Source organism: Cebus imitator, unplaced genomic scaffold (genome assembly GCF_001604975.1).
Source record: "Cebus imitator isolate Cc_AM_T3 unplaced genomic scaffold, Cebus_imitator-1.0 Scaffold253, whole genome shotgun sequence".
In the NCBI taxonomy this organism is placed as follows: Eukaryota; Metazoa; Chordata; class Mammalia; order Primates; family Cebidae; genus Cebus; species Cebus imitator.
Window position 1 is genome coordinate 1617249 of NW_016107568.1, and position 16794 is coordinate 1634042.

At 39.3% G+C, this 16794-nt stretch overlaps 1 protein-coding gene across 3 annotated transcripts in view; it reads right to left on the reverse strand.

The window, feature by feature from the left end:
* Positions 1-9673: 9673 nt before the first annotated feature.
* GLYATL1 (glycine-N-acyltransferase like 1) overlaps positions 9674-16794 on the reverse strand; it is a 38349-nt gene continuing 31228 nt past the window's right edge. For 2 of the 3 annotated variants that reach the window (XM_017498909.2, XM_017498906.2), the window contains 3 exons: positions 11419-11549; positions 10962-11139; positions 9674-10704 (listed from right to left, as the gene is read on the reverse strand). In XM_017498909.2, coding sequence (XP_017354398.1) covers positions 10287-10704; positions 10962-11139; positions 11419-11549 — 727 coding nt within the window. In that variant the 3' untranslated portion in view covers positions 9674-10286. The remainder of the gene's footprint in view (positions 10705-10961; positions 11140-11418; positions 11550-16794) is intronic. The other variant, XM_017498908.2, reaches the window with a different exon arrangement.

Consider the following 16794-nt stretch of genomic DNA (forward strand, 5'->3'; position numbering starts at 1 on the left):
ACCTCTGCCTCCTGGGTTCAAGCTATTGTCATGCCACAGCCTCCTTAGCAGCTGGGATTGCAGGTGCCTGCCACCACGCCTGGCTAATTTTTGTATTTTTAATAGAGAAGGAGTTTCACCATGTTGGCCAGGCTGGTCTTGTACTCCTGACCTTATGTGTTCTGCCAGCCTCAGCCTCCCAAAGTGCTGGGATTACAGGCTTGAGCCACTTCGCCAAGTCTCAGAAATATAATTAAAGTACAGGGAAAATTAAAGGGGAGAAGAAAGTTCGCAGAGAGATATCGCAGCAGATGATAAATACAAAAGCCTGCCTGTTTCCCGGACCCCCTGTGAGTTAAGTGCTCTGTATTTTACCTCCTAGTGGACTTCTCTTGTTCCTTTGTAATGGTGCTCTATGCAGCACATGCTGCACACCAATTCCAGAGCTTCCCTGCTCCTCAAGCCTAGGAATAGCTATGTGTCTACCTCCTCTTTATTTGCTCCTCACGGGAGTAGCAACTAATCACATGATTGGAATAAGTAACCTGATGCCATTTTTGGTAGCAATCTTCCATTTCTTCCTTAAGTATAAAACGGACCGTCAGAGAGAAACTAATTGCCTAAAGCTGCAGGTTCAGAGTAGAGCTCTTTGCTTTTCCCTTTGAAGCTGTGCTCTGAGAGCTTTGACGCAATCTCACTGCAATTTGACATCAGTGACAGAGTAGGGTTGCTCGGGGAATCTTTTGAGCCACCAAGGAAGCCTCACTTTCAGTTAATGCTTATATGAGGCTGCTGAAGTTGTCTAATATCCCTGGGGACAAAGTGCCCTAAAAAGGAACATTACCTTGGCAGAAAGCATCTTGTTGGCTGGAATTTATTATCAATATGACAAGAATACTTTTGGGCAAGTAACTGGTTGTTGTCAAACCCATAAAAAGAAAAGGCCTCTCACATGGCTGGGAGAGGTGGGAATGGATGAAGCACTAAGGTCAGGTCTGATGAAATTAGGGAATAAGCCCAGTGTTTTTGGAGTGCGATTCCTTCTTGAACCCCTAAAAGATGCACCTGAAGCTTAACAGTAGGCTGATTTCTGTATTTAGAGCTGCAAACAACATGTTCTTGGAATACAGAGGAAGGCACCTCTACCTCTACCCTGAGAATATATCGCAGAGAAAGAAATTTAAATTTGGACTTGATGGATGAGAGATGAGTAGGAGTTTGGTAGAAGAGAAGAGGGGAATTGTCTGGATGTACAATGGCAGAAGTGGCAGGAAGGGCTGAGGAGAACTGGCTTCTGGGGATGGGTTAGAGATAAGGGCCTGGGCACCACATTCTGGAGCTTGTAATGGGGTATGTAAAAGCTTAGAGGGGATGGTCTTTTCCTCTCCTCCTATGGGTTCATAGTGGGCTCACCTCACTCACTCCTGCTAATAAGCTGCCCCTATTTGAGAGAGAGCTGGAATGGGTTCTCTAAGCCTCCGGCAACCACTTAAGAGCCAGCCTTGAAGCCCTGGCAGCTAACTCTTCCCATATAGACCCCGTAGTCCATCCTATCTTAGGAAGACAGTGCACTCATGAGGAGGATAACATCCCCCACCCCGGACTCCAGAGGTTCCAAGGAGCCTCTCTCTCTCTCCAAGAAAAGAAATATTCATTGAGCTGTGGATGAATGTGGACGTGGTTTGGGACCAACATGTGGCTGAGTGGCTTCACCTCCACCCCCATACAGTTGTTCTAGGAGATGGATGGGGGTAGGGTCATCAAGATTTAGCGGAACCTCTACTTCCAGTGGTGTGGTGCTTGATAGTTGACTCATTTTGGTCCCATCTGATATTTACAGTCACTAAATGCCTATGTTGGGGTAGGTGTGACTGTTGTTCCCATTTCACAGATTAGAACAGGATAGTTTGCCAGGGCCCACGTGACTAGTTGGGGGAGGGAAAGGGTGTCAAAACGATTTTAACCCTAGAGCATCTAGTTTCATTAGGATCTTGCAGGGAGACCTTGGGCAAATTCCTTTCCCTCTTGTGGTGGTGGTGGGGGGGGGGCGGGTCCCCATTTCCTATTTGTAAATTAAAGAGGTCTGCCAGTTTGTGATTCTCTGTACTTTAACTTTAAAACCTATCACTTGGATAGGTTTATTTGTTTTTTAAATGGGGATTCTGGGACCCCAATATATTTAAGTTCAGTAGGTCTGGGGTGAGGCTCAGTAAGCAGCTTTTAACGAATCCAGGCATCAACAAAACTGCCTGAGAAACTCAGGGAAAGTTTATGATGCATGAAAATCCTATTGGGAGCTGGTCAAGACACAGATCGCTGAGCTCCATTTGTAGAGATCCTGTTTTGATACCATTAGATGGACTGCGGCTTGGTAATTTTTATTTCTCGTAAGTGAGTCCCTTCAGCTGGTCAACCGCCCTGCCTGTCGCTCTGTGACCCTTCCCGGGCGTCCGCGGTGCTTCTTTACATGCATCTTGTGGGAATGAGATCTGCACCGGCAGCCACCTTTTAGCACCACTCAGGGTAAGCGAGCTGCGCCCTTACAGCCCGCGGTTTGCAAGTAGGTATTCAGGGCAGGCGAAGGTGCTGTTGCGCGTTTGGTGTAGTACCGCATACGACCAGCAGATGGAGACAGAGAACGAGCTTACCGGAATAGGGAGTGGCAAGGCGGTGGGGAAGAAAGCGGCGGAAGAAGATTGACATCCATTAAGGCCAATGGTAGCTCAATCTTCCGTTCTCCGACTCCCAAGCTTCCAATTCTTTTAGGAGGCTGAGTTTGTGGCGCTAAATGCAGGGATGGGCGTGGGAGATGCCGGCACATGTGCTAGCTAAAGATACACCTGTTAGTCCAAGGTTGCCTCCCCTCGTGGTGTAAATTCACCTTCCTCTCATTTAACTAAGGCTTCCTCACCTGTCTCTAGGCAAACCTACCCCCTGTCACGCTGGGTTTTTGGAGTTTTTAAAAGCATTGCGGGGTAAAGCCAGCTTTGCGCTTTTCGTTCTCTTGGCGGGTATTTCTGGCACTGACAGCGGGGAGCTGCCGGGCGGGAGTAGGGGTGAAGAGAGAATAGGGTGAGAGATAACAGGTGTGCAGCGTCCCTCAATACCAGGCATCGTGCTTTGGCATCTTCCATAGGTTTGTCTCAATCATCTTTCTACTTAATTCATTTTCTGTTTCTCATATTAGGAAACCTCAACTAAGTTGCCCAAGGAAAGTCCCTGGATAATTTTAACTCATGTCAGACGCCAAAGTGTAAGATCTTTTATTTTGCAGAGTCTGCTTCGGCAGGATTTCAACACCTGCAGGTCCTGCGAATCACTGCTCCTCACTCACTGATCCATCCCTCTGTCCACGCATTCATTCACCCATTCATTTCTTAGGCCTCATCTGCAAGGCGTGGGACTAGTTGCTACTAAAAATACAAAAGAAAGGGACTCTGCTGTAAAGTAGAAGAGATTTTTAGAAAAAGATTTACACAGAATTCCTGAGCTCAGCGTAGTTTCAATCTTTCCCCCAAATATACTACTGATACCTATTTTGTTCCACATAATTTGATGGATTCTGAAGATACAGAGATGGGTGAAATCTATCCTTGCCTTTCAGGAGCTCATTGCCATAGGCAAGAGTAATCTCTGAGCTTTAATTTTACATACCTAATTTTTAACAAATTGAGCATCAACTATGTACATATATATTCTATTGTAATTAACATGTTAAATAATTAAATATTAGGCACACTTAACTTCTTATTTTTAGATGAAGATGAATCCAAATGGTGGTTCAAGTTTGTCCTTTGTTCACTCTAGTGGACTCTCTTGGGTGCTTCCTGGAGTGCTTCCTCAGACTAGAACCCTACCCCCTTGGTATGTGCTGGGCTCTCTTCCTTCTTTCTGCAGCTTTCTGTCAAACGCCAGGCTTTTAGGGAGGCCTGTCCTGACCCCTTGCTGTTTCCTCTCCTTTTTATCTGCTCCTGTCTGAGGTCTCTTTTCCTATTTATTTGTTGTTTTTTCTCCCTCCATCATCTTCTGTCCCCGTATCATGTGTTGTTTTTCATATACTACATCTCGCTTTATAGGAAATATGTTTACTGTTTTTTTTAAATTTTTGGTTTAGTTTCTCTCTCCCTGCCCCAGAATGTAAGCTTCAAGAGGGGAAGAGAGGAGTTCTTGGCACTCCTCACTGCCTGAGAAACGGTTGGGGATGGAGGGGAGGGAGAAAGCTTTGCCTAGTACATCCTGAAACCCCCGGGGGGGGGGGAGTGGGGGAAGGGGGGAGTGGAGGGAAGATCCGGGAAGTCCATTTATTTTATGAACTTGAAGTTGGGTTAAACCCTACTTTATCCTGTGATTTTGGTTGTTAATCTCAACCCGAAACCCTCATCACTAGTCATCCACTTATTACAAGCTTTGTGACCTTGAATGAAGGTTTGTTACCGTCTTTCTTTGCATCTCAGTTTCCTTTTGTATGAAATTTAAATTTTGTCAGCCTAAAATGTGGGGACATAAGGCATCAGTCCCGTAAGGGTAAAGAAAACATTTGTGGATTTATAAGATTTCAGAAATTATATTCTTGTGAGGGTCAAAGAAAGATATTTGTGGATTTGGGAGTCTTCAGATATTATATCATTATATCAGTAGCATATTTACATGCAGAAAATATTGGAGAAAGAATTTTAGCTAATCAAATAGGAACAGAGATCTCAGATAGGAGCAGATAAAAAGGAGAGGAAACAGTGGTAGCAAAAACTTCTGGCAAATTTTATGTAGAGAGTTAATTCTAAATGTACAATGATAGGCTCTCTGGGAATGTGCAATAAAAATTTTAAAGAAGGATTTTTTAAATAGATGTGACACACTGCAAGGGAAATTCTATGACATCTGGAACTAAAACACCTAGGGACTGGGCTCTGTGGGATGAGGGGTAGAGGAATAAAAGCATTTTGTCTCACTTAGCACAATCGTCTGGACGTGAGGAGGAAGCAGAATGGGGAAATGAATCTATTGGAAGATATCTTATTGCAGTACAGGAGGAAACAGAGAATAGCTGGTACTTTATTTTATATGATAGTAAAGAAACTTGTATTCTGTTATGAGCACTAGAAAAAAATACTAATGATTGAATAAAAAGCTAATAAGGGAATATGATGAATGAGTAGGTTAGTAAGAGAACTTAATGGATAAGTGAACTAATAATAGTCTATAGTGGAGGCAATTTCCCCTTTTAAAAAACATTATCTTTTGAATATACACAGGATATACTTTTCAAAAGAAAAAAATGTATATGGGGAAAACATTTTCACTCATTCTCTAGACACTAAGTACTTTTCCAGAGATAATCTATGACTATACAAGCATAATAATTCCTTTTCAATATATTTTCGCATCAACTGAGAAGTTCAGTGTTTGTAATTGTAATAAGAAGAGTGCTAATCTGGCCTGAAATAAAAAGTTTTACCTTATATGTCTCATACATAGTTTTTAGTAAATCAAGGAATATGCTTATAAAGGGATTACCAAGGCCCTACAACACATGAGTTTGGGGCCACAGGGAGATTAAGATTTAGAATAAAGTTAGGTGAGATCTAAGGCCAAAGGATAGCAGGAGGGTGTGTGTGTGTGTGTGCGTGTGTGTATGTGTATTGAGTGGGGCAGGTGGGATCCTTTGAAGATTGCCTGTAGGCTGCTAGTGAGGTGTCATGTAGGCCTCGGTAGGCCGTTGGGAAGACACACGGTTCTGAAAGGTTGGCACTCTTATAGGTTTTTAAATATCTTTGTTATCCCCAAGGGTGACACTGGACATCATTACTAAAATTTAAAAATTTTGCCCCTAGGCACACAGGTTACCCTTCTTGTGCTGGCATGGCAAGTCTTGATTTGCAAGATTTTCTTTTGGACTGTCCCGAATTCTTCCCTTTAAAAATAGGAGCTCCTTCAGGGTGAGGAAGGAAGGAGGAAATCATCCCTTCTACCTACTTTCTCTTCTTCATTCCAAGGACTGTAGAAAGGCACATCAGGTTTGGTTTTGAAATCTGTGGAATTTTAGTGCTGTCCATTCTCCGGAGTGGATGCCTTTAGTGAAGTTAAAAAGGAAAGACTGTTTGCTATGTCAAGGGAAAATTCATATGCAAATCCCAAGACTCAGATGTTATTTTAGAGGAGTTGGTGTCCATTGTAAATTAGAACAGCCCTGGTTCATTTGCCCACAAGGGCAACTAACTGTATGAGGCAAATATGAGGGAACTGGCAGAATAGGAGGGATGGAATCTTCCTGAGAGAAAGAATAAGGAGAATTCTGGGTGCAGAGGAGATCAAGGTGTGGACCAAGCACATATCTGTCTTCTTAGCTCCTGTGAAATGTTGGAAAAGTCTTTAGAACAAACAATAAATATGTCATAGCGGGAAAACAAAGAGCAGTCTTTAGGTCAGAAATAGAAACTGTTAAAAAAAAAAAAAAGAAAAAAAAGAAAAACCTTTAAGTTTGAAAACGACAGTCGGGGCGCAGTGGCTCACGCCTGTAATCTCTGCACTTTGGGAGGCCAAGGTAGGCAGATCACAAGGCCAGGGGATCGAGATCAGCCTGGATAACACAGTGAAACCCTGTCTCTACTAAAAATACAAAAAATTAGCTAGGCGTGGTGGCATGCACCTGTAGTCCCAGCTGCTCGGGAAGCTGAGGCAGGTGAATTGCTTGATCCCAGGAGGTGGAGGTTGCAGTGAGCCAAGATTGCGCCACTGCACTCCAGCCTGGCAACTGAGCGAGGTTCTGTCTTTAAAAAAAAAGTTTGAAAATGACAGAAAAAGTGGAAAGTTGCCTGGGATATGCTTTAACTGCAGTCTTTCTAATAAACCTGTCCCCACTCCATGTTCACATCTTTGCTTGTCCTAAGCAGCATGGGACTCAGGCCAAAGTGGTCATTTTTGGCACTTGGGCTAGAGATGGCAGTGAAGCAGCATCATTTGACTGGGGAAACGCCAGATGTTTGTTGTCTCACACTAAGGAAATTGAAGATGTGAACACAAAAGGAGTGGGTTTAAGAGAGGAAGTTTAATAGGCAAAAGAAAGAAGAGAGAGCTTCCTCATGTGGAGGAAGGGTGCTTGAGTGGGTTTCTGGGTTTGGGGTGAGATGCGGTTGGTTTATAGATGAGCTTGAGGAGGCAGTGTCTGATTTACATAGGGCTCAGAGGATTGGTTGGACCAGGTGTGCTATTTACATGATGCATAAAGAGGCTGGCCATCCACCCTAACCTTTTATTATTCAGATTGAGTCTCTCCCTGGCTGGTGCCATGTTGCTTGCACATGTGAAGACAAAGAAAAGAGGTAACATCCATGTTGAATATGCCTGGCTTCCAGGTATCCCTTTTCTATTGGCATAGGTGCCAGCACTCATGTATGCAAGCTTTTAGCTTGCTTATCTATCCTTGCAGCTTGGTATTTTTTGTTAGAAAAGAAATTATATGGGGCTGTTTTTTTTTTTTTTATATAAAAAGAAAAACCTTAACGAGGAATCTCTTACCTAACTGCCTAAATAATTTCTTTTTAGCTCCTATTATCAGCAGTGCCTGCCCCTGATAGGTGATGGTCATGAGGGGACCAAGAGCCTCTAAACTTAGAGACAAGTTGCCAGCACTTTCTAGATGGATTGTTTCCCTCCCCAGCAACACCTGCTGGTCAGTTTGACAAAGAGAGGAACACAAGTTCTCAAATATACAATAAGCAGATAACCCCAACATCACCAAAAATATAAAGTTGTGATGGCATTTTGTCAAATTGTCTTTACTTTTTATCTGCATCATCTATTGCTTTCTGAGGGAAGTGTTCTGAGTTCCCACTGTGACTGTGGATTTGCCGATTTCCTTTTGTACGACTGACAGCTTTTGCCATACATTATTTTGTAGTTGTATTGTGTTATGTTGGGAGGAAGATTCATGACCTATCTTGTGGGAGAATTCTGTATTTAGCAGATGTTCATCTTAAGTTCTATTTTGCCTCGTATTGATATTATTACTTTGCTTTTCAGTTTAACATTGATTTAGTATATCTTTTTTCTTTTTTTTTTTAACTCTTGCATGTTGTTTATTTCAGAGATGGTTTCTTATGACTGTGACCCCCAAATTCATATGTTGAAGCCTCAACTCTCTGTATTTGGAGGTGGGCCTTTGAGAAGTAATTGAAGTCCTGAGGGTATAGCCCCCATGATGCAATTAAGTCCTTCTTAGAAAAGGAACAGAGTCTGAGCTCTCCTCTCTCTCCACCATGTGAGGGCAGAAAGAAAAAGCAGCGATCAACAAGCTGAGAGAAGAGGACTGAGAATGAACTTTACCTTGCCAGAGCCTAGTCATATCCCTTCCCAGTTTCCGGAAGAGTGAGACATCAATTTCTGTTGTATAAGCCACTCAGTCTATGATTTTTGCTATGGCAACCAGAGCAGATTCTTGGATTTTGTTTTGAACACAACATGAAAAACATATATTTTAATAAGAAAATTGCCCCATTCATTTTTATTGTGTTTATTGATAATTTCGGACTTATTTATGCCATACTTAAGAAATCTTTCTTCCTCTTTCTTACACTTTTTTGTTGTTTCTTTAATCCAAGTGCATGATAATGTTTGGAAATCACCCTCTTAACAGGGCCACAAAGGGCTAGATAAGGGAATCTGGCTTGCATTTAGGGAAGGGGCAGAGGAGGGAAGCTGTGCTAAGATGACCTGAGCCCCACATCCTGGTTAAACATCCTCTTCTGGATATAGGACCAGCCGGAGGCACGATTTTTAGATAGGCAACTTTTATTTGCTTTGTCTTCTTTCATCATCTGTATTGGCTTTTGCATCTTGAGTGCCAAAATATAGCTGTTTTCATATTACCCCAAGTTCCTGAGTTTATTTTTTATGTAAGAATTTTCCACGCTTTGAAATCCCAAAGGAAATGTTTCCCTTCTTTCTCAGACCATGCTTTCATTTCAGTCAATGTAACAAATCACCCAGGTCTTAGGAGTTTAGAAATCTGATTGGATTCGTTCATACTAAGTGATAACAGATCTACCACAGCCTTCTAAGATGAACTGGAGTTTTTTTAAAAAAGCTCCATGACCTGTATAATTCTTTAATTACTGGAATTGCACAGTTTAAAATTGCATCAACTATAAACATTCAATTTTGCGGAGGTTTATTTTTTATGGAGAGATAAGGATAGGTGTTGGTTAATACTGATAGACTTTACTCTTAAAGCCAATTCTATTAAGATTTCTTTTTTAAATCTAGACTATCAGAAAAAATGAAAATGTCTTATTTATTTATTTATTTTTGCTATAGCTTTAATGTTCATAGTAGTCCAAGTTCCAATGTCAGGATGGCAGAGGGGAGCCAAAAGAGGCCACATTTTGTTCATGAAGTGTATTTTTTTTTTTTTAATATCGAGGATTTTGTAATGCAAGTGTTCAATTAGAAAGTTCTTATGATAGTGCATGGCACGTGTCCTTTCCATCATCTGGATTTTTCTGCTTTTTTTTGTCTGGCTCACTCCTACTCACTCTCCAGTCCTCGTCTTAGTGGTCACTTCTCCCTGGAATACCCCTGACCCCTGACCATACCCTTAAGATAGCCGTGGTACAAACACCAAAGTCTGCAGGCAACACTTTGCCCTATGCTGTGCTTCCCTAATGATGAGGAAGTGAGAAAGGAGGCACAACAAATGTCATTTCCATAGCAGAGGCCTCAAGTCCAGCAGACTTGATTCTCTGGATTTCCTTTTCTGCATAACAATGATGAAAGGTAGCCTAGGAAAGCCATTTGTCTTAGGCTTCACCTTTTATACCTTTCTAGTCACTAAACTAAGAGACTGATTCCATTCTTTAGTGTAGCCATTGCCTCATAAATCCATAAATAGCAGGTGTATTTATTTACAATAAAGTATCCATGTAGATTAGGAATATTCTATTAACCAATTTTATTAAAGTCCTCTATTTATTTTCTAGATAGTAGATTCTATCAATCAAGTTTCTTGAAGAGTTCTAATTCCCAGAGGTAAGAACTGAGCCTGGCTTTCTAGTTACATGTTTGCTGGTAACGCCATCCTTCCTTACAACACTTATGCATATTTGAAGACTATACCCATCCCTGCCTCTTGCTTGGATTGTAAGCTCTTCAAGAGTATGGCAGTGTCTTTTAACATCAGTTCTCAATGTGAGAAGAGTTCCTGGCACATCGTAAATACCCAACAAACATTTGTAAGTGAAGAAAGCTATTCTGTGGTGTCTGCTTTAATATTACGAGATGACTTTCCCAAGATTGCTAAGCAGCTTCATTGTCTAAAATGGAACTAGATTCTGTGGGTAGCAGGTCCATTGGTGCCACTCACAGGCGGCCTCAAAGAAACCATTGTGCCTCACAGATCTAAGGGAGTCTTCATTAAATTCCAGCACAGAGAGGTAAAATGGAATATTATTCTGACGCAGATATTTCATGAATTGCACCATCGCCTGTCTCATCTTGCCTCTCTTTCGGTATCTTTCCATGCTGTAGGCCATTCCTATTTCACAAGAAGGGTCCATGGTTACCCATGAGACCGGGACACCCTCTGGGCCCAGCAGACAGGCTGTTGGCAGGGCTTCTATGCAGCGCTTGATATAATGCAGGCTCCTTTCATTCTTCCCTCGCCTCCACTTGTCATTTACCAGCCCAGAAAAAGAGACATCCAGCTGAGCATACTTAAAATTGGGAGTTTTGCTGTAGAAAACAAAAAGAAAGACAAAAACTCTCATCCCCACTCCTGCAATTTCTGGGTGCCATCCTATTCTAGAGATCCCAGGCACTCTTCTTGTTTCAAGACCCACCATTGCAAAGTTATGAATTTTGACCATTGAAAACCTTTATTCATCCCAAGGTATGAATTCATGTTGTCTTCACTCCAAAACTGATTTATGTGAATTACAAAAATGTACAAGGAAGAGCAATTACAAATGATCAGCACATGTATTTTGTACCTCTCAAATTCAACACCTGGGTGGCCTGTCTCAGCCCAGCTTCCAAACTTGCTTTTATTGGAGGCATTGAGGTTCAGGATATCTTCTGTAATAAAGAGGATTGCTCTCGAATGCTCTACCTTCACTGACTTTGAAAATGCAGCCACTCTTATCCCCTCACCTAAACTTTCTTGAAAACCTGGGAAGAAATACAATAAAGCAGTATTGTCAGGCATGGAGTTTTCTATCTACACTGCTCCTACCTGATTAATACCTCAATGCTTAGTAGTTTACAAACTTGAGTTTACCCCACAATCAGCTAAAGTCCTTGTCACAGCACAGATTGCTCTACCTCTCCCAGCCCCCAGAGTCTCTGTGAATTTACATTTCTAATGAGTTCTCAGGTGATGCTAATGCTATTAGTTGAAGACTCAATTTGAGAAGCATTGCTGCTTGCCCATTTCTTCAGACTTCTTACCTTGGATTTGGAGTATCTGTTTCCAGTTTATGATCTCACAGTTTTTCAAAACTTCTTGTGATTTTTGAGGCTCTTTGGAGAATATACGATATACATTTGTGTATAAATCCATGTCATCAGTCATCTCCTGTATAGGATGATGAAAGTTCAGGTCATTCCTTTGAACTTTTTCTACACCTCTCACTGATGGCAATTATTAGAAAAATGAAAATTCAAAGGATAATTTTAACAGTGGCCCACAATGGCTGCAGTTGGGCACGTGGATAATAAAACCTAGGCCTATAAGCTACTGCCGACCTCTTGCCTGTGTAACTGGAGGTTGTTAAATATTTCATTGACAGGTACTGGCTATAAACCTGGTTATCAGATACAGAACAAAGACAGGATGAAATCAGTCACCCTCCACCAGGCCTTAAGATGCCTCACCTTTCTCCCTACCAACTCAACTGCACACTTGCCTTATCCTATTTATAGCATCACCAAGCACCCAGCAGAATCAAAAGAATGCAACAGTTGCTTTTCTCCCTGCTTCTCTCACCTCCTGTGCCACACATATCCCTTTGTTACATATACTGTGCCCCATGTAACGTGTGGGACACATTCTCGATTCTACTGAGTCTGTGTTGCTAGGATTAAGTCCTTAAACTTGAACAAATTCAACTGTGATTTCTGTAAGTTTTAGTGCCTACTGTTTCATCAGACACCTAGAATCTATAGTATCTTAGAATATACAATGTCCAGGGCTTGGGCAAGATACTTTGGTGAATATAAACATTAACGAGACATTGCCTTTTCCCAAGGATATAGGATATCAGCCTATTTGAAGAGTGACGCTCTCTTTACAGCCAGAAGCCCACAAAATAGAATGAGGTAACTGAATTTTTGGTAGCACTCTGGGTAATTTATGTGGTGTTAGACTCATGGGTTTGAAAGAAAGAGACTTGTGATCCCATTCTGACAAGCCACAAACTTCAGGGGAAGATGAGCACCTGTTTCTGAGGGGAAATATAAACAATAACTGTGAGAGTTTTAGCAGTGAATGTATTAATAGAATGTTGGAAGTTAAAGAGTAAAACAGAAAATAATGTGATTAATTTTAAAGAAACCTTCAAGGATTTGGAGGTGCTTTTATAAATGCAAGTTCCTGAATATGACCAAAACCAAAACCTCAGTAAATTTAAAATAATAGATGTTTTAAAAGACCCAATTTTAAAAGAATGACCAAAAATAGGCAAGTACATATCCAAAGAATTATAAAAATATTAAAGTAAACTACAATAAAACAAATGGAACAATTTATAAAAATGAAAGTTATAAATAATGAAATGGAGAACAAGATTTAGTGCAAAGGCTACATAAAGCCAAAAGTTCATTTTTAAATGGCAAAAAGAGAGAGAAAGAAGAAGAAAGAGAGAGATAAACTGCTGGTAAGTCTTTTTAAGGAAATACAAGAGGAAGAGAAAAAAACAAACAAAAAGCATAGAGTATGAGAAATGAGAATGGAAACAGAGAAACAGAGAAAAGAACAAAAGAAGTATAATAGAAGGTTATATGCTACCCCAAGGCAACATATTTACTGATAAAATAAATGAATGTTATCCCTCAAGAATAAACTATCAAAATTGACTTTCAAAAACTAGAAAACCTCAACAAACTAATAGAAAATGTCAGAATGAAATTAAACATATAGCATTTAAAAAGTAGACAAGGATTATGGTAACATATCCATGTTGCTACAAAGGACATGATTTTCCAGGTTCATCCATGTCCCTTCAAAGGACACGAACTCATCGTTTTTGATGGCTGCATAATGTATATGTGCCACATTTTCCCTGTCTAGTCTATCATTGATGGTCATTTCAGTTGATTCCAGGTCTTTGCTATTGTAAACAGTGCTGCAATGAACCTGGAAACCATCATTCTCAGCAAACTGACACAAAAACAGAAAATCAAACACTGCATGTTCTCACTCATAGGTGGGTGTTGAACAATGAGAACACATGGACACAGGGAGGGGAGCATCACACACTGGGGTCTGTTGGAGGGAAATAGGGGAGGGACAGTGTGGGGTGGGGAGTTGGGGAGAGACAGAATGGGGAGAAATGCCAGATATAGGTGATGGGGAGGAAGGCAGCAAATCACACTGCCATGTGTGTACCTATGCAACAATCTTGCATGTTCTTCACATGTACCCCAAAACCTAAAATGCAATTAAAAAACAAAACAGTTAAAAGAAAAAAAAAGAAAAAAAAAACAAAGGACATGATTTTATTCTTTTCTGTTTGCAGGGCAGTATTCCATAGGAACATATGTACTACGTTTCTTCATCCAATCTACCATTGATGGGCACCTGGGTTGATTCCATGTCTTGGTTATTGTAAACAGCATAGCAATGAGCACACAGTGCATGTGTCATTTTGGTAGAATGATTCATTTTCTTTTGGATATTTATCTAGTAATGGCATTTCTGGGTCAAATGGTAACTCTGTTTTAAGTTCTCTAAGAAATTTCCAGACTACTTTCCACAGTGCAATAATCCTAAGCAAATTAATGCTGGAACAGGGAACCTATCACATGTTCTCACTCATAACTGGGGCTAAGCATTGAGCACACATGGGCATAAATGTAGGAAAAACAGACACTGTAGACTACTAGAGGAAAAGGGGCTGGGTTAGAAAACTACTTATTGGGTACTATGCTCACTACCAGGGTGGTGGGATCTGTCTGTACTCCAAGACTCATGCAATATTCCCATGTAACAAATCTGTACATGTACCCCCGTATCTAAAAGGAAAGTTGAAATAAAAAAAAATAAAAAGTAGCCAAAATAAGATTATTTTACATTTAAGTTATACCTAAGCCAAAAACAAACACATAATGTTAATAGTAGACTTTGGTAATAGATGAAAAGCTCCCAATGCCAAATCTGGTAAAGAAATAACAAAAAGAGAGTCATTAACCATATTCCCTTATGAAGACAGATGTAACAATTCTGAATAAAATATTCAGTAATATATCAAAAGAATGTGAACATGAACAGCTTGTTTTAGAAAGGCCAGAATGGCTTTGATTGGAAGACCTTTTAGTGTAATAAACTAAAGGAGGGAAAATTACATATGAGTATATAAATTGCAAAAAAGAAAAGAAAAAAATGAAATAACAAAATTTACCCTCCATTCTAAATATAAGTTCTGTGAAAGTAGAGACAACAGGAAAATGCTCTAAACTTGTAAAGACAGAATCAAATGTAATTCCAAATGTAAGCTGTTACAGCCATTTTATTAAAATCAGGAATGAGACAAGGATAGAAATATTATTGTTAGTTGGTATTGTTTACTTAGGTTGTACATTATGCAGTAAGGTAAGAAACTAAAAACTCATACAAATATTGGCAAAGAAGAAGCAAATTAATTTGTTTGTAGATTATGGTATTATGCATTTAGAAAATCCAAGAAACTTTGACAAAAACAAAAACAAATAACACCCTACACAAACAAACAGGATTTTAAAGAATAGTGTGAACATATTTGGAAATAAAGAATATAAATAAAAAGCAATAACAAAATAATAATGCTCAGAAATAGAAATGGAAAAATAATTCAATAGGCTTAACAAATAGTATAAAATACCTAAGGGCAAACTTAATGGAAAATCATGAGTTTACCACAGGAAAACACTAAAATTTTACCAGATGGCATAGAACAGAAACTGAAAAAGTTGAGAAAAGACCATATTTCTAAATGAAAAGATTTAGAATCCTTCCACAATTGTCTAAAAACAATTATCACAAAACATTAATCCTTCCACAATTGTCTAAAAAAGCTACTCCAATACCAATTACAATTACAATATTTAGTTGGGGTAGTCGGTGGGAAACTGGAAAAATTAGTCTATGTTCATATAGCTCTTAAGTCTATTAGAAATAGGAAAGTAAGAAAAAGTTTGGTGGAGGGTGATTTGCTTTATTAGATATTAAAATTTGCCACAAAACCACTGAAATAGCATAAGAAAAGACTAGAAACAAATACTGAAATAGATATGAAAATATATAAACATGTTATATGACAAAATAGACATTTATGTTTCAGTAGTGGAAAGACTTATTTCTTAAATAATGCTAACATAATTAGCCAGGCATAAGGAAGAAAAATATAAAAGAATGGTAATTCACGCTATTCAAAAATATATTTCAAATAGAACTAGATTGAAATATCAAAAGTAAAAATTAACTTACTGTAAGACAAAATAAGAAAACATTTGTATGATCTTGGAGTAGGAAAAATCTTCCTAATTATTAATAAAAAAGCAACAAAACCTAAGAAGTTATAGTGAAAAAGATAATATATTTGATTAGTTTGATTACATTGAAATTAAAATTTTCTTCATGTCAAAATCTCCATCAATAAAGTAAAAAATAATTCTAAATTGGGCAACAAATTTGTAGCATACATGTTGTATTAGTATTCCTAGTATCCAAAACACTTACAGAACTTTAAGAATGACACAAAACTCCAGTGTAAAAATGGTCAAACAATATAAAGAGTTTAGAAGTAAACCCCAAATGACTAATAAACACATGAAAATATAATATGTTCAATATCACTAGTCAGGGAAATGCAAAGTAAATCTACAATAAGATGACATTTTTCACCCACCAGTTTGTCATAAATTAAAAGAGGGATAACATCCAGTGCTGGTGGGAATGTCATAAATTAAAAGAGGGATAACATCCAGTGCTGGTGGGAATATGGAATTCTTCCATATATTGCTAATAGAAATAAAATTGTAGACCCCTTTGGGAAGGCAATATGGAAATGCCTATTTAGAAAAAGATAAACTCTGACTTGGAGATATACCTTTTGGAAATCAATTGTATTGAGGAAAGTTTCCAGAATGTAAAAACATGTGTACAAAGATGTTTATTGAAGTATTGTTGGTAGTGGCAAAGTGCTATAAAAAATTTGAACCCAATAGCAGGAGAATGACTGACTAAATAGCACTGCATTGACTCTATGGAATACCACAGTTATTAAAATGAATATATTAGTATTGATTCAGCCAAAGGGATGTCCATATGTTAAAGGCAAATTAAAAAGTGATGACAGAAGAGATCATCAGTGAAGATCCCTTTGTGTGCTAATTTGGGCAAAGACACCAATTACCTGAAGGGATAGAAAAGAAGGAGAAGAGGGAAGGGGAAGTGAGAAGTTATTAACTTCTTCAAATCTTGTTGGATTTTTCCACTTGTATAATCATCACATGTTATCTTTTTGATTAAAAACCAATGAGGAGATCCAAGATGGCTGATTACTAGCAGCTCAGGATTGTAGCTCCCAGTGAAACCACAGAGGACGACAGGACGCCACACTTTGAGAT